Source organism: Caloenas nicobarica, chromosome 1 (genome assembly GCF_036013445.1).
Source record: "Caloenas nicobarica isolate bCalNic1 chromosome 1, bCalNic1.hap1, whole genome shotgun sequence".
Classification (NCBI taxonomy): Eukaryota; Metazoa; Chordata; class Aves; order Columbiformes; family Columbidae; genus Caloenas; species Caloenas nicobarica.
The window spans coordinates 62,997,168-63,012,879 of record NC_088245.1 but is presented as its reverse complement, the minus strand read 5'-3'; the positions used below and the strand labels follow the sequence as shown (position 1 = coordinate 63,012,879).

General features: G+C 40.1%; 1 protein-coding gene across 2 annotated transcripts in view; it reads left to right on the top strand.

Annotated features, from left to right (window-relative positions):
• Window positions 1–15,712, top strand: part of DGKI (diacylglycerol kinase iota) — a 178,196-nt gene that overhangs the window by 68,558 nt on the left and 93,926 nt on the right. For both annotated transcript variants that reach the window (XM_065658069.1, XM_065657275.1), the window contains exons 11-18: window positions 3,152–3,234; window positions 4,997–5,057; window positions 7,581–7,694; window positions 8,269–8,406; window positions 9,641–9,719; window positions 13,690–13,745; window positions 14,636–14,698; window positions 14,919–14,992. In XM_065658069.1, coding sequence (XP_065514141.1) covers window positions 3,152–3,234; window positions 4,997–5,057; window positions 7,581–7,694; window positions 8,269–8,406; window positions 9,641–9,719; window positions 13,690–13,745; window positions 14,636–14,698; window positions 14,919–14,992 — 668 coding nt within the window. The remainder of the gene's footprint in view (window positions 1–3,151; window positions 3,235–4,996; window positions 5,058–7,580; window positions 7,695–8,268; window positions 8,407–9,640; window positions 9,720–13,689; window positions 13,746–14,635; window positions 14,699–14,918; window positions 14,993–15,712) is intronic.

Below are 15,712 nucleotides of genomic sequence, written 5' to 3'. Positions count from 1 at the left end.
TAAAATTGTAGTTTGAAGGTTTTCAGAAGACTTAATCTTTAGAATCGTTTGGGTCATAAAGGGCCTTTAAGATTATTGAGTCCAACTGTTGACCTAACACTGCCAAGTCCACCATGAAACCGTATCCCTAAGAACCTCGTCTACGTGTCTTTCAAACTCTTCCAGGATGGTGACTCAGTCACTTCCCTGGGCAGCCTGTTCCAATGCTTGACAACTCTCTTGATGAAGAAGTTTTTCCTAATATCCCATCTAAACCTCCCTTTGTGCAAATTGAGGCCATTTCTTCTTGTCCTATCATTTATTTCGTGAGAGAAGAGACCAACGCCCATCTTGCCACAACCTCATTTCAGGTAGAGTGATAAGGTCTCCTCTGAGCCTCCTTTTCTCCAGGCTAAATAACCCCAGATCCACCTGCTGCTTCTGATAAGTCTTGTATTCTAGATCCTTCACCAGCTTCATTGCCCTTCTTTGGATGCACTCTAGCACCTCAATGTCCTTACTGTAGTGAGGGGCCCAAAACTGAGCACAGGATTCAAGGTGCAGCCTCACCAGTGCCAAGTACAGTGGGACGATCACTCCCCTAGTCCTGCTGGCTGCACTATTCCTGACACAAACCAGGATGCTGTTGGCCTTTTTGGCCACCTAGGCACACTGCTGGCTTATGTTCAGCTTGTTGATCAGCACTCCCAGGTCCTTTTCCACCAGGCAGCTTTCCAGCCCCAATGCTGTAGTGCTGCCTGGGGTTGTTGTGACCTGGCACTTGACCTTGTTGAACCTCATACAATTGGCCTCAGCCCAACGGTCCAGACAGTCCAGATCCCTGTGTAGGCCTTCCTACCCTCCAGCAGATCAACGCTCCCACCCATTTTGGTGTCATCTGTAAACTTACTGAGGGTGCACTTGATTCCTCCATCCAGATCATTGATAAAGAGATTAAACAGAACTGGGCCCAATACTGAGCCCTGGGGAACACCACTCGTGACTGGCCACCAAAAGGATTTGGCTCTGTTTACCACATCTCTTGGGCCCGGCCATCCAGTCAGATCTTTACCCAGAGAAGAGTATGCCCACCCAAGCCATAAGCAACCGGTTTCTCCAGCAGAATGCTGTGGGAGTCAGTACCAAAGGCTTTAATAAAGTCGAGGAAGACAACATCCACAGCTTTTCCCTCATCCGGTAAGTGAGTCACCTTGTCATAGAAGGATATCTTTCCACCGAAAATTTAGATTGCCAATGAAGTGTTAGACTTTTCTTTTATCCAAAAAGTGATTTAATTTTACTAAGAAAGCCTAATGAAGTTAGCATGTGAAATGACGCATTCCTATGGCATTTAAAAAAAATCATTACTGGTCTTGTACTGTACCACAGAAAACCAAATTTCTGTGATTAACGTGTTCATGCAGTAGACTTCTGTCTTAGGGTTCTCGGAATGAAAACTTATCCAAGTTGAATGTTTTCCACTTTTTGAATATGAGCTACTCTGAGTGCCTTTTGATAGACAGGGCCTTCTGTTTGAAGAGATTTATGTAAGATATAACAGAGTCCTACAGAGCACAGAGAATAACATAGCTACTGTTCGCTTTCTTCACTGTTAGAAAAAATTAGGGAGGATATAAAATGAAACTGCTAAGACTCAGATTCAAAACAGAGGAACGAGTCCTTCGCGCAGTGTGTAGTTCATCTGCAAAACTCCTTGCTATAGGATGTCGTGGATGCTAAAAATTTACATGGGCTGAAGGAAAGATTTGGAAGAGAAAATTCTTAAGTTTACTGAAGCCCTGGATCTCTGTCTGGCTCGAGTTCTAAAAACTGCAAATAGCTGAGGCTGGGAGAATACCTGCAGGAAATATTGCATTTATTTTATCTGTTCTTACACCTTTTATGAGGCACTTGGACTGCTATTCTTGGTTCTCCACTTAAGGGAGAGTGTTAGAATAGCAGTTCTTCACAAGGGGGAGCTAATGAAAAAGAAACAAGGGAGAAGCAAATCATTACTGCGACAATGAATGAAAAAGAGATGGTCAAATATTAATAAAGTTTAAAAACTGTGAACAAATGATGGCATGCAGAGCTGAGCACTTCCAGTAATGTCTACTGATGACCGAACATGTCAAAGGAGTTAGTGGGCACTGCCTAGAGATACTCCACCACAAGACATCCCAAGGCAAAGGAGTGTAGATTCTCTTGGCATTTTCCCCAGAAAGCTGCTGCTTATGCAGAGAACAGTTAGTTTGGCCAAGGTCAGAAGGAAATCTTGCAACTTGGTGAGGGCTGGAATGGAGAGCCTGTGAATATACAGATAGGGGAAGAAATGAAACCAGCATCTCAGCAAGAAGTTTGGGATGAACTGGAAGGACTGCAGCCTGTTTCACATGACGTACAGACAGACATCTCTGTAGAAGGGGCATGACTCAGCTTTAACTGTTCTGTGACCATAACCACACATGCTGCACTACTGTAAATTCTTGACTTGCACCCCCCAGGCTATGTCTGAAATGTATTCTTGAATTACTTTGGAGTACAAGATCACCTCATGGGGTTCCTAGCCCTGTTGTACTGGTAAGAATCCTGCCACTTTATGTCCGGGCAGAATGTGAAGGAAAGTGATCGAGTGTCTGGAATATGAACCCAAGAGTTTGAGAAGGTGGAAATTATATCTTCAGATGATGGTACATGGCACTCACTGAGGGAACATCAGGGCAGCTGTAGCTGATAGAATCCTTGGTTCCTGCTTCATTAGATAGATGGTAGAGGGCTATACTTATATGTTTTCATGGTGGTGATGGTGAAGGTCAAAGAAGTGTCATTGCTTGGATGTTGGGCAAGACAGTGTTCAATGTGATGGTGACTTTGCCCACAAACTTGTTCAGCTTCTTGCTGGTATGGATAGCTGAGGGTGGAGCTGGATAATGGAGGTTTCTTGTTGCAGGTGGAGAGAGGTAGAAGAACAGGTTGCTGTGAGAGTTGAACCTTTGGTCTGACCCTGAATTCCTGTTCTTATGAACTATTAATCATCTGTGTTGTTAAAGTGACCCTCCTCAAATTGGTGGGTTGCTATTCTCTAACGCAGTCATCTGCTATGCCACTTTATAGTTTCTTTTTCTTGGTATATTTGCTTTATAAAGCACAGATATTTTTTTTCTTTTCCTAGGGCACCAAGGTTCTCCAAATGTTCATGTGGTATTTGAATCCACGCCAAGTCTTTGATCTCTCTCAGGAAGGGCCAAGAGATGCGTAAGTTTCTAGAACATAATTCTTTTCTTATCAGGAAAGCAGACAAAGGTCTAGCTTGGATACATTGTTAGACTGTTTATATGTCCAGGTTTTGATAGCAGGAGGGTGGGGCTCTGCAGTGGTGGCTTCTTTGACAAGAGCTCAGGAGCTGCCCCCATGTCAGACAGAGCCAGTTCCAGATGGCTCCAAGATGGACCTGCTGCTGATGTCAGTGGCTGAGTATTGCAGTAGGGTGAGGCTGCCTCCAGATTTCCAGAATGCAACTCTCTCTGCTTTCTGAGTAACTAACTCAGCTTATGTGGGCAACGGTTGAAGTATGAGCCTCTTCCAAGGTAGGGAGGACCTGTCCTTAAAGGGCTGATTCTCGCTAAGGGTTATGACACCATCCTTCTATGGTATGAGATACTGACAGTTGTTTTGCTTAACCATCTGTTCAGTGCTACTTTCACAAGTTAGGCAGCCCAAAAAGATAGTAATCATGTAAAATCAGATATCTACTTGCATAAGAATGGTCCAAGTATTTGCTATTCATACTTCTAGACCATCCAGGCCTTTTTTCCTGCTGAAATACCTCCGCTGCTACTCTTCTCATGATGTATAGAAGCTCTAAAGTAGATGTACAGTTTTCAGAGCTGTGTAATGGAGTTAAAAGAGGGCTAAGGCCTCATTTCATTAGAGTCTGTAGTGTGAATATATCCCCACCATTGGGAGATATAATATTTCATTATGCCTCTCACGCAGCTGAAGGAACAGGTCTTAAAGGGTACTTTTCTTGGCTCTACTGTTGGTATCTTCGATCAGATATCCAGAGAAAGAGCTCTGTTAGATATTGCCTTCTCTGGTGTCAAAAAAATACAGCTACCAGTTGAAGGAGCTGTCATGTTCTACATGCCTCAGAAATGATGGCTCAGCGAATCCTGATGAGGAACGCTACATTTTGTTTAAAAACCTCTTTTTTTTTTTTTTTTTTCTTTTTTTTTTTTTTGCCTTAGGATAAGAGGAGAATGAAAGATTTTGTTGTCTCCAGAGGAAGCATGAGAATCTGGTATTTCAGATTTAGCATGGGAATCATAAAATCATTTTGGTTGGAAAAGACCTTTAAGACCATAGAGTCCAACCATTAACTTAGTACTGTCAAGTCCATCACAAAAACATGTTCCTAAGAACCTCATCTACACATCTTTTAAATATCACCAGGGATAGTGACTCAAGTGCTTCCCTGGGTAGCCTGTTCCAATGCCTGACGACACTTTTCAGGAAGAAGTTTTTCCAAATATCCAATCTAAACCTCCCCTGGTGCAACTTAAGAACTTAAGGCCATTTCCTCTCCTCCTGTTGCTTGTTACTTGGGAGAAGAGACCAACACCCACCGTGCTACAACCTCGTTTCAGGTAGTTGTAACATGCTAAGCAGATAACATACCCCTCAGGAGGTGCTGCCTAACCATAGAGGAAGGCGTCATTTCACATTCTAGTGGATTTGCGTATGTGTGTGAAGTGAGGTGAGCCACAGGGTTCAGGTTGGGTCAGGGCCAATGCCACCTGCATTTGCCAGGGCCGATGCCTCCTCACTGCCGAGATTTTTCAGTAACACTGAGGGTTACTTTTGTTTATTTTTCTGCCTCTACCTGCGCCCTTAGTATTGAATATTTGAGGATGCAATGAGCAGTGATTAAACTGTCACACCGCAGAACGCATAAAAAGTGCCTGCATCATTGTTCTGACTTTTTCCCTCCTTTTTTCCCTTTCCCTCTCCTGGCCAGGCTGGAACTGTACAGAAAAGTGCCAAACCTGCGGATCCTGGCCTGTGGTGGGGATGGGACGGTAGGTGGCCTGTGCCCGGCAGCCCTGCAGTCATTGCCAAGAGAGTAAATTCCTCACAGTTGTGGGTTTGCCATCCTGCTATGCCTGCAGAGCCAGATAATGTACCTTACTATTGTGAAATCTAATATTTTTTTTGTTTTAATAAATTTTCTGTGTGGTCTTGCTAGAGTAGTGATCCTAATGTCCAAGGTCCTATCTGCTTTATGCATAAACATTTGGTATAGCCTAAAAAAAAATAAAGACTAACCTTGCTGACCTCCTCTAAATATTTACACAGATCTGAAGGTCTAGCAGGTTAAGTCAGTGTCTGGGAGCCATTAAATATTAATTTCTGCTCTTTCCTCTTATTGTCTCCATGGTGTTTGAGTACAGTCAAATAGGGTTTCCTCTGCTTAAAGAAAGTGAGTTTCCCCACTTATTTATGAAACATCTGTGAGAAAAGATATTGTATTTCTCATGCTACTAGCCTGGGATCTGGCAGATCTAGGTTCAGTATTTTTCTTTGTTACTGAATTTCTGTGTGTTGTTGGAAAAGTGAATAGAGCCAGATCTTTAAAGGATTTATGCACCTTCAGTTGGAGACAGGCTCTGCAGTTCAGAGTCTGGAGGCCATGAGTGGTAATGGAGGTATTACAACTGCATTACTCTTTCCAGTAGTTAGGAATATTGTAAATCTCAGTCTGTGCCACTAACTGCTTAAATACTGTTGAACAACTAAACTTTAATCTCTGTGAAGCTCGGTTCCCCAAACATGCATTTAATAACGGTTGTAACAATAAGTATGGTGAGGAAAGTACATTACTGCTTGCAAGATGCATTGGCCGGCCAGGATAGATATATATAGATGTTTAGAGCATGGGGAGGATTTTTTTTTTAATTTTTTTTTTTTTTTTTTGGTAATGAGCTGAACCCCACCCTTAATCTACCTCTGCCTTAATTTCTGGGGGAACTGTCTGTTCAGAATCCCAGCTGTAGAGATTATTAATATGAGTGTTCCCCCTGCAAGAATGAAGGAAAAAACACATTATTAGACTGCTGTCTTGCTGGTACCTGTGAAAATAAGTTATTAATATTACTGAATTGTGAACTTTCATTGCGAAACATGCAAGGCATTGTTTTAGCAGGAGGCATAAGCTGCAAAACAGTGTTTCAATCTGTTTCTGAAAGTCTTTTCCTTCCTTCTGAGGAAATAAATATTTTAACAGGAAAAAAAAATAATCCTGACAATATTAAAACAGAAATGAATGCAACCACTTTGAGGCTGACCATCCTTTGTTTTCCCTTTGCTGAGCAGTACAAGCGACAGGTGGCAGCACCTTCTAATCAGTACGAACAGAACTCCACTATTACATTTGCTGCTGCTCAGTTTGAAGCAAATTAATATCTAGTTATTCCCAAAGCCATTACATCTAGAAATGAGAAATCTAGCTCAAATGGACTTGGTGAATATTCAATGAGGCCAGATGTTACCTTGCATTATTGAGGTGAATCAGAACTTATTGTAACTTTTCCATCATTGTTGCTTGCTGTTCCTTTGCAGGGCATAAATGGAAAGCTTTGCTTTCAAAGCAGTCATGAGCTTTCTGTTTACAGGGAAATGATAGTCATTGTCATCCTTGATTGTAAAACTCATGCGCAAGGTTTAGAAATGACCTCAAGTTAAATAGCCATGTTGTACTTATAAATTACTAATTTGTGGTTTTTGTCTATAAGCTAAAAGCATTTACAGAAGTGGTAGGTATTACAAAGTCTTTAACCCTGAGCATTAGAGTTTGTCTTTTTTTTAGTCTTTAAATCTTCCATTTATATAAATATACGCACACATGCAGATGTGTGTGTGTGTGTCTGACTAGAATATATATATTATGCTTTGCACTGTGTGAAATAATTCAGCACTAAAGTCTGTGGTCTGGGGAATGGGAGACCTGTGGACAAGTCCATGCTTGACTTGTTCTGGACCCTCTATTCCAGTTCCAGGACATGCTCTGAGATACCATGCTGCTCTAATGTGTCTCTTGCATCTTCTTTCATGATATTTGTCAAAAGTTGAGTTTCCTTTAGCACAAGAGCACTACAAAAATTTTTTCTTGAATTGTCCATATTATTCTTCACTCATTTTTACATACAGTATTTTTCAGACCCGTAGTTAGGCAGCCTTATAATATCAGGTGTAATTCTATTTGTTTTCATTTCCTGCCTGAAGATCAGCAACTTATGCGCTCCCTGTCCCCAGTAACTTCGTGTGCTGTTAAGACAACTGGTATTGACATCCTGTTGCTTCTGCTTGCACAGAAGCTTCATGGAAACTGCTGTATCTGTTCTCCAAAAGATGAAACCTCAGATGAGGCACTTGTAGAGTTGCATTTCAGATCTCCTCCCTTTTGTTTTAGTTGATCTTCTCTGTAAAGGGGATACATTGAAAATTTATGGTTTTCCTTTTTTTTTTTTTTTTTTTTCTTTCCTTCTTTCTTTCCCCAGCCCTTTTAATCTTCCTAACGGTTCTCTGCATTTCCCATTTTATAGGTGGGCTGGATCCTCTCCATCCTTGATGAGCTACAACTCAGCCCCCCACCTCCTGTAGCTGTCCTTCCGCTTGGCACTGGGAATGACCTTGCCCGCACTCTCAACTGGGGTGGGGTAAGCACTGACTGGGGTACCCTTACGTGCAGGCTCTCAGCTTGCTGCTCTGATTTAGTTGTGTAGGGCAGAACTTCATTTGGGCTAAAATAGCAGGCAGGGCTATGTCCAAGGTCTGTTTCGGTTAGGCACAATGGTTTGGTTCAATTTCTAGTCTGGGATCTTGAATTACTAGCAATACAGTTGTAATAAAAGTGTATATAGATTTATTTGTCTCATATTTCAGGCCAGGTAATGAAGAGGATATGTAGGCTTCTAATTTAAGCATAGTTTAAACTTAATTTCTCTGTATTTATCCTTGCCTACACCACTGGAATTATTCCATGCAAGGCAATTAATACACTTTTAGTTCCTCTCCTTATGGCCTTAATTTGCCTGCCCAAGACTTGTGTACCTCAGCAGTAGCTTCTTAAAATGCTTGATATATCAAAATTTAACAATTCTGAGGTGTTCTTAGGAATGTTTGATCTGGTGTTTTAGGCCTGTGTGAAAGGAGGGAGGTCTGCCAGGTGATTGGTGTCTTGCTTTGCTTTCATTATCCATGGCTGAAACTCTGGTAACACTCTGCTGCCAGGGTTACACAGATGAGCCAGTGTCCAAGATCCTATGCCATGTAGAAGATGGGACAATTGTCCAGCTGGACCGCTGGAATCTCCAGGTTGAGCGCAACCCTGATTTGCCACAGGATGAGCTGGAGGATGGGGCACGTAAGGTTAGAGCCTTCTTTTTCCCAGGGAGGCTATAAGATGCTTAAGAGAATTTTTGGGTTGCATCACAAGCTGCATAGATGGGGAAGTTCTAAAACATTTTAATTATCTAGTTGCATCTCTTCCTTTTTCTCTTTTCATGTGCCAGTGCTTTCAGAGGTGTGTGAAATGTAATGCATACCAGCCATTTATTGTTTGTAACTCCCAGGCATTGAGCATTTACCTCAAGAACTAAATCCTGGAAAAAATCCCTAGCATTTTATCTGAAAAGTCTTTTTTTGTTTGTTTTGTTTTTGTTTGTTGTTTTTTGTTTGGTTTGTTTGTTTTCCTCTGGTTAACCTAGGGTGGCAGGAGAAGCAATCCTGTGATTACCATCCATTCCTAAACTAGACAAAACTAAAAACAGGATGTAGAATTTCATTCCTTAGGATTTTACTAATAGATACCAGCTGTTTCCTACTATACAGCAAGGTGTAGTGTATTGTACTATTTAACTTCTTTGTGTGTGGGTCTCCATGTAATCTCCATTAATGTACCTTGATAGTTGAAGAATGGGGAAATTTTTATGTGAGGGGATCATGTTTATAGTAATATGTCATTTGGACTGGAGACCTTGAAAGTGTTACAATCATAAGAAAAAAAAATATTCAAAAAATGATTCTGTGAACCATCTTCCCCCTCTCAATTATAATTTCCAGCGTATCTGTTGGATGCTACTGTTCCATCTCTACAGCCCTGCTGGGTGTCTATAATGATGAAGAAGCCAGATGTGTGCTTCCCTGTCTCATGCACCCTCAATAGAATTAGGGCTTCTTGCATGGGATTTGCATTGCTCCTGGTTATATATGAAGCAGGAAGAACACAGCTTGAGTTTCATTTGCCATACTGAGCTTGAAGTTCCAGCAATTAGGAAAACCTTTGTATTGACATGTTAAGTAGAGCAGCTTTATGGGAAATCTCAATGACAACACAAGGAGCCCTTTAATGTGTTTACGAAGATACATATGTGGTCATAAAGCACTGTGGATATACAAGTTCTTTGGCCTTTTGCATGTCATCGTCTTCCACAAGACATTACTAACCTTCAAAGCAACCTTCTGCCTACATTTCCGTGTTGTGTTCCACTTTCTTCTTCATAAGTTTTCATGAGATGCCATGTTTAAAGTAGTGAATTCCTGCTGTGTCATGGAATGTTTCATTCATATTATTTTTACGTGTCTTTTTATTATCCAATTGCAGCTTCCTCTCAGTGTCTTCAATAATTACTTCAGCCTTGGATTTGATGCACATGTTACACTGGAGTTCCATGAATCTAGAGGTAATAGGAACTTTTTATCTCCTTAGCCTTGGGAATGGGCAGTTATTTTATGAATTACAGATGGAGTTGGATTTAACATCCTGTTCTTACAATTCAGAAAGAAAGCTAGAACATAAAAACCCAAGATATATACAAGTAGGAAGTGATGGTATCATGAGCTCCTAAGGGATTTCATGATTTAAAAATGAAAAAAGTATAAGAAAAAATGGCATTAACTGAAAGAAAAGGGATAAAAAGGAAGTGGAAGCTTTTCAAAGTTTTTGATCTTCTAAAGGAGATACCAAGTACAGATATAATGGAAGTTTATGCTGATACAAAAGTGTCAGAATAAGAGCAGAAAGAAAAATAAATTGAGTCAGATGCAAATGGAGGAGAAAAGCTGCAAGACTGTGTAAGTGTCAGGATAACAGGAGGATAATTGTGCTGTCAAACTGAACAGTTGTTACCTATGGATGGGTATAGCATAATATCTTTGGAACTGGTACACATCCAGAGTGTCTCTATGCAAGTGAAATGTTTTAATGTCCACAAAACTGTCAGGAATTTGAGCTGTTGTAGCATCTTGTTTATCCCCATGCTGATGGTAGTTATTCTACCCCATACAGTTTCAAATGTGGCTTAACAGGTGGTCTTTGGACTGATGTGCACTGCTGTATTTTATAGAGTTTAGGCAAGCATGCTTGTATAAACAAACTTTGTTTCAATTGTCTGTGTTCAGCTTTTGGTCATTTCAGCTTCGTATGGAGGTATTTTTTCTGAATTGCAGCCTCCCTTATCTTCACTTTCATACTACCAGAGTGTTATTACAAAATGAAAAGGTAGCACTCTAATGCCATGCTTAATAAAGAGCAGGACACATGATGGAATGAGCTAATGCATATTTTATAACGTTTAAGACTGCTTCAAGCTTTAGCAATAATAATGAGAGGCCACAAAAGGGCACAGGAATGAAATGACAGCTGTATGCATTTTTTTATGAATGCATATCACTATGCAATGCTAATGTGACTGTGAATATACTGTATAGATGAAATGCATGGCTACTTTCTCACTTAATGGAGGCATTACTTAATAATGAAGTTATAGAGCCCTATAAAGAATGGATGTTATTCTAGATATGCCAGTGTTTTAAAAATTTACATGGGTGAAAAAATACTTGGCAGAGCAAGCTGTGTGTCTCTGAGTGGGTATGTGTGGCCAGGACAGCTTTTCACAGCACAAGTGTCTGCTTGTCTACAAGTCATTACTGCTGATGTCTTCCTTACCATATCAAACGCTAAAATATACAAAATGACTTCTCTGTATTTTAGTAAAAAAAAGCTTATAGCCTTGGACGTGTCACTGGTGTATGGATTTTATTGTTTTTCATGTGAAATTAGGGTTGTTCATCCTGTAGAAGAGAAGGCTTTGGGGAGACCTTATTGCAACATTTCAGTACTTAAAGTGAGCTTGTAAAAACAGATGGGGACAGACTTTTTAGCAGGGCCTGTTGTAACAGGGTAAGGAGTAATAGTTTTAAACTAAAAGAGGGTAGATTTAAACTAGATATAAGGAAGAATTTTTTTACAGTGAAGGTGGTGAAACAGTGGCACGGGTTACCCAGAGAGGTGGTCGATGTCCCATCCCTGGAGGCATTCAAGGCTGGGCTGGATGGGGCTCTGAGCAACCTGATCTAGTTGAAGGTGTCTCTGCTCATGGCAGGGAGGTCGGACCAGATGACCTTTAAAGGTCACTTCCAACCCAAATCATTCTATGAGTCTATGAATTAAGCAGTGCAAACCAGATTCAAATCTCATTTACAATTGATAACAATCCAGAGAAACTCTTAGAAAAACTTCAGCAAAACTTAAAGCACTTTCATGTATGTTGGATTTGGTCCATTGGGATCAGTGATTCTGTGCTGTTGCTTATGTGGAGCTATTGTAATTACGTATGGTTATTAAAACAAAAAAATACCGTGCCCACCCACTGTCCAACCTCATCACCCTGCCAAACCAAAATAAATTAGGTGGTTTTGAACTCTTAGCCTATCAGGGCACTTTATGCAGTAGAGATTGGTCAACTGTTTTGATTTCAGTGTCTCAGAGGAAACTGTACATATATGTGACCTTTTCCATGGAAACCTCTACACTTCTCTTATGACTAATCAGATTGAGCCTTGAGGATTGGCTCCAAGCCTTAACAGATTTAGCTCTGCTTCTTCAGGAAGTGTTCTGGTTAGCAACTCTTTCCAGAGTCAGTTTCCTCCTTTGTTATCCTTATGTTTGACATGCTGTTTGCTCTCTCAGCTCTCCAGGACTGTTCATTCACAGGACACATCCCCTCCACTCATGCACACATACGTGCACATGCACGATCACACAATAACACTTTCATTTTCCTACTTCCTTGATGGCTTGAGAAGGGTGAGGATGGAATGAGCCTTGGATATGCAGTCACTGATTTACTTCTACAGTCAAAAATGAACTTTGGGCTCTATTCTATATTGCAGTCCTCCCTCTCTACCTGTGCTCATCTGCTATGTCAGAGGTAGGACCTGTTAAGTATGTTGAAGGTCCGTGATCTCAGGACGGCGCTCTCTGATTAGCCAGTTCCAAACTGAAGCTTTTGTTCCAGTCAGTATTTGTCGTAAGAACCAGTGCCCTGGTGTCTGCTGCCTGAAGCCATCAGGGATAACCACATCAGAGAACATGCAGGTTGGGCAGTGAGCCTTCAGGAGCCTCCCACTTCTCAGTATGGGATGTTGAGACTTTCTGCTAAGAGCTGCAAGCTCAGTGAGATGAGAATTACTTATGCAGTTAAATTAATAATTTTAAGAAGAGGTGGCACTGACTGTATTCAAGGCTCACCTGCAACACAACAAATGAATGATAACAGTAGCTGGGCAAACAATTAAACAAAAACCAAAAAGTATCTTGTTCTTACAAAAATAGAGCTTTATATTATGAGATGTAGTGACTTCAAATAGAACTAGAAATGTTTTTTTCAAGTGGTCATTTGAGAAGAAGTAATTTGGGTGTTTTCACTAGAGAATTACTGAGCAAGGAGAGGTGGTTGGTTCTACCACTACAGACAGTGCCAGAAGGGCTGTTTCTGAAATCTCTGGGTGCTGCAGGCTAGGAAAGCAGTTGAGAATGACCTGTATTCTGGGAAGCATGCCTTAAAAGGAGCTCCATTTAGCTTATCAGAAGGAAGGTTAAGAGGCGACTTAATCACTGTCTACAAGTATTTACTCAAGGACAAGATATCTGATAGTTGGGGGCTCCTTAATCTGACAGAGAAGTATAATAAGATTTAGCCATTGGCGGTTGAAGTCTGAAAAGTTCAAGACAGAAAAAAAGAAACACAGTTATTTTAACAGTGAGAATAATTAACCATTAGATGTGCATTACTACTAGACTGTTAAAAATCTGTCACTCAGAGTATAATCAAAATGAAACAGCTCTCTAAATAGGTTTTAGAGTAACCACTTATTTTTTTTGCTGCAGGAATATTTGGGTAGAGATGTCTATTCCTCAGTACCTCTTTGTAACACATCAGAATTTAAGTGTCTGTTTCATCTTGTAATTTACTAATGCTTTAATCCTGCTTCAAAGCATGGGCTAGTGTTTCGTGGATTTCTAATAATTCTCAGAGATCTGTTCTGTGCTGGTAGAAGTCTCACAAATGGCATCGAGGGATCATAAGATGAATAGTCTGAGAGGTGATAAATTAACTAATTATACTCTTGTTACCTCTTTGCTTATGTTTCCAACTATTTTCACTCTACAGGGAAGGGGAAGAATTCGGTATCAATGTTTGAAATCTGATAGCAGATGGTGGCACAGATGGGGGACTCACACAGGAAAACTATATTTATGTTAATGATGTGTGCTAAAAGCACTATAGCACTAGCGGGAAATGTGAAGGTACAATGGAGTCTACTTGTTTTCTTAGGGTGTTCATCTTTTTCCTTTTTGTCCTTTCACAGAAGCAAATCCAGAGAAATTCAACAGCCGATTTAGAAACAAAATGTTTTATGCAGGGGTGAGTTGCGATTCATCTTACAGAATCATGCTAACTTAATTGATTTAATGTTTTCTTAAGTACCTTCCTCCTCATTTGCTCACATCAGGAGCTCATGCCAGTTCATTTTGCCTCTTGCAATTTAAAGTGCACATGAACTGTTTCTGGCAATACCACATATGTCTGGAAAGTGCCTGAAGTGCTGTTGTTTTACAGTGCTTAGCAGGTGAGAGAAATGCTGCTCCTTTAGATGCAGTACTGGTCATGTCTTTTTCTCCTGCTTCTGGCTCATAAGCTTCTCAGCAAACTGTTCTGCTTCTTTCAGAATTTGGGAAGCACATTGATATTGACCTTCCTAGAGAAATTCCCTGAGTCTTAGCCTGTATCTTTGTAGCTTTGAGGAGTAGTCTTGGATGTAGGGTCATGGGGAGTGGAGGGCAGAGATCAGCTATTTGGAGTGATTCATTTTCATATGTGAATATACAAATAAAATTACCCACTTCTGCATTAGGAGGTACATGGACAATGCTTTATTGTAAAATGCAGTTATTAAGACAGAAACACTAATTAAATAATGCATGACATATAATGTCTTTCTGAATGATGATTCCCACCATACCCATGTGCCTTAAACATGGAAACAAGTATTTGAGCAGGAATTTGCATTTAAACCATTGGGTGCCCAAGAATCTTTTTTGGTTAACCTCTCAAAAGGAGAAGTATCATGATTTAAAAAAAAACCAAAAAAAACCAAAAAAACAAAAAAAAACCAACATGTCTCCAGAGAGCAAGAAAGAATAGATTTGACAAAAGGATGGCATTCTGGTAATTAACTCTGTGGTGGGATAAGAAATGAGGAAAGAAAATAGTGGAAGCACTGATGACAATTCCTGCACTTATTTCTGTTGCAGGCAGCCTTTACAGACTTTTTGCAAAGAAGCTCAAGAGATTTATCCAAGCATGTTAAGGTTGTGGTAAGTATAAGAAATTGTGTCATAGTATTGTGGGAGGAGTGGGGAATGGAGAGAGAGTGAGGTGAGAGTTTAATGGATCTGTTACTTTTCAGTTTTGAGCATGACATTTGCAACACATTCCAAGGAAAGTCTTGGGAAAGTTGTTACAAAGCAGCAACACTTCTCTTGTCTGTGGCTCCATTCAGCAATTTCTCTGTGCTCTGTCACTTTGGCTTTGTAGTGTGATGGTACAGACCTGACTCCAAAGATCCAGGAGCTGAAGTTCCAGTGTATAGTGTTTTTAAACATACCCAGGTAAGCTCAAGACAGATGCTTGCAGTTATAAAAGAAAAATAATAATAATTTTTTAAAAAGATACCTACAAGTTGTCCTAGACTGGGTGAATGTGCAGGAAGTGTATTGCCACTGTGCTGCCTTCCTGAGGGCTAGGGTCAGAGTTCAGGGCAGTGAAACCACCCTTTAAAAAGTTGAATATCCTGATATAGAGATAGCAGAAATGATGATCAAACACGCTTTCAAAGTTGTGCACCTAACCTGCAAGAAAGATAATGAAGACACAGATTCCTGGTTTTTACTTAATTAGAAACAGAGTGTGAAAGGAGGAGTGGAAAAATGGGGGAAAGTCGGGGCTAGGGGGAAGGATCAATATTTTTCTGGTAGAGGAACACCAAACGATTTAAAGAAATGCAGTTTTTCCACATGTTAGTAGGTCTCCCAAGTAGAAATATAGCTATATTCTTAAAAGTTGTCTATCTCCTGCTCTCTAGAGCAATAGTCCCCAAACATTTTTGATTGTGCATCTCTATCAGTAAAAAAAATTTTGAGCAACACTCCAATATATGTATATTTATTTATAAATTATATACATTTACTACTATACTAATGTATTACATATGTTATAAAGCATACAGAAAAATAGAAATAAAGAAAGGATGTGATAAAGATGAAACAAAAACTATTTAAATGTGGATTTTTAAAAATTTACTTATTAAAAGTACAAACAATATTTTCTTC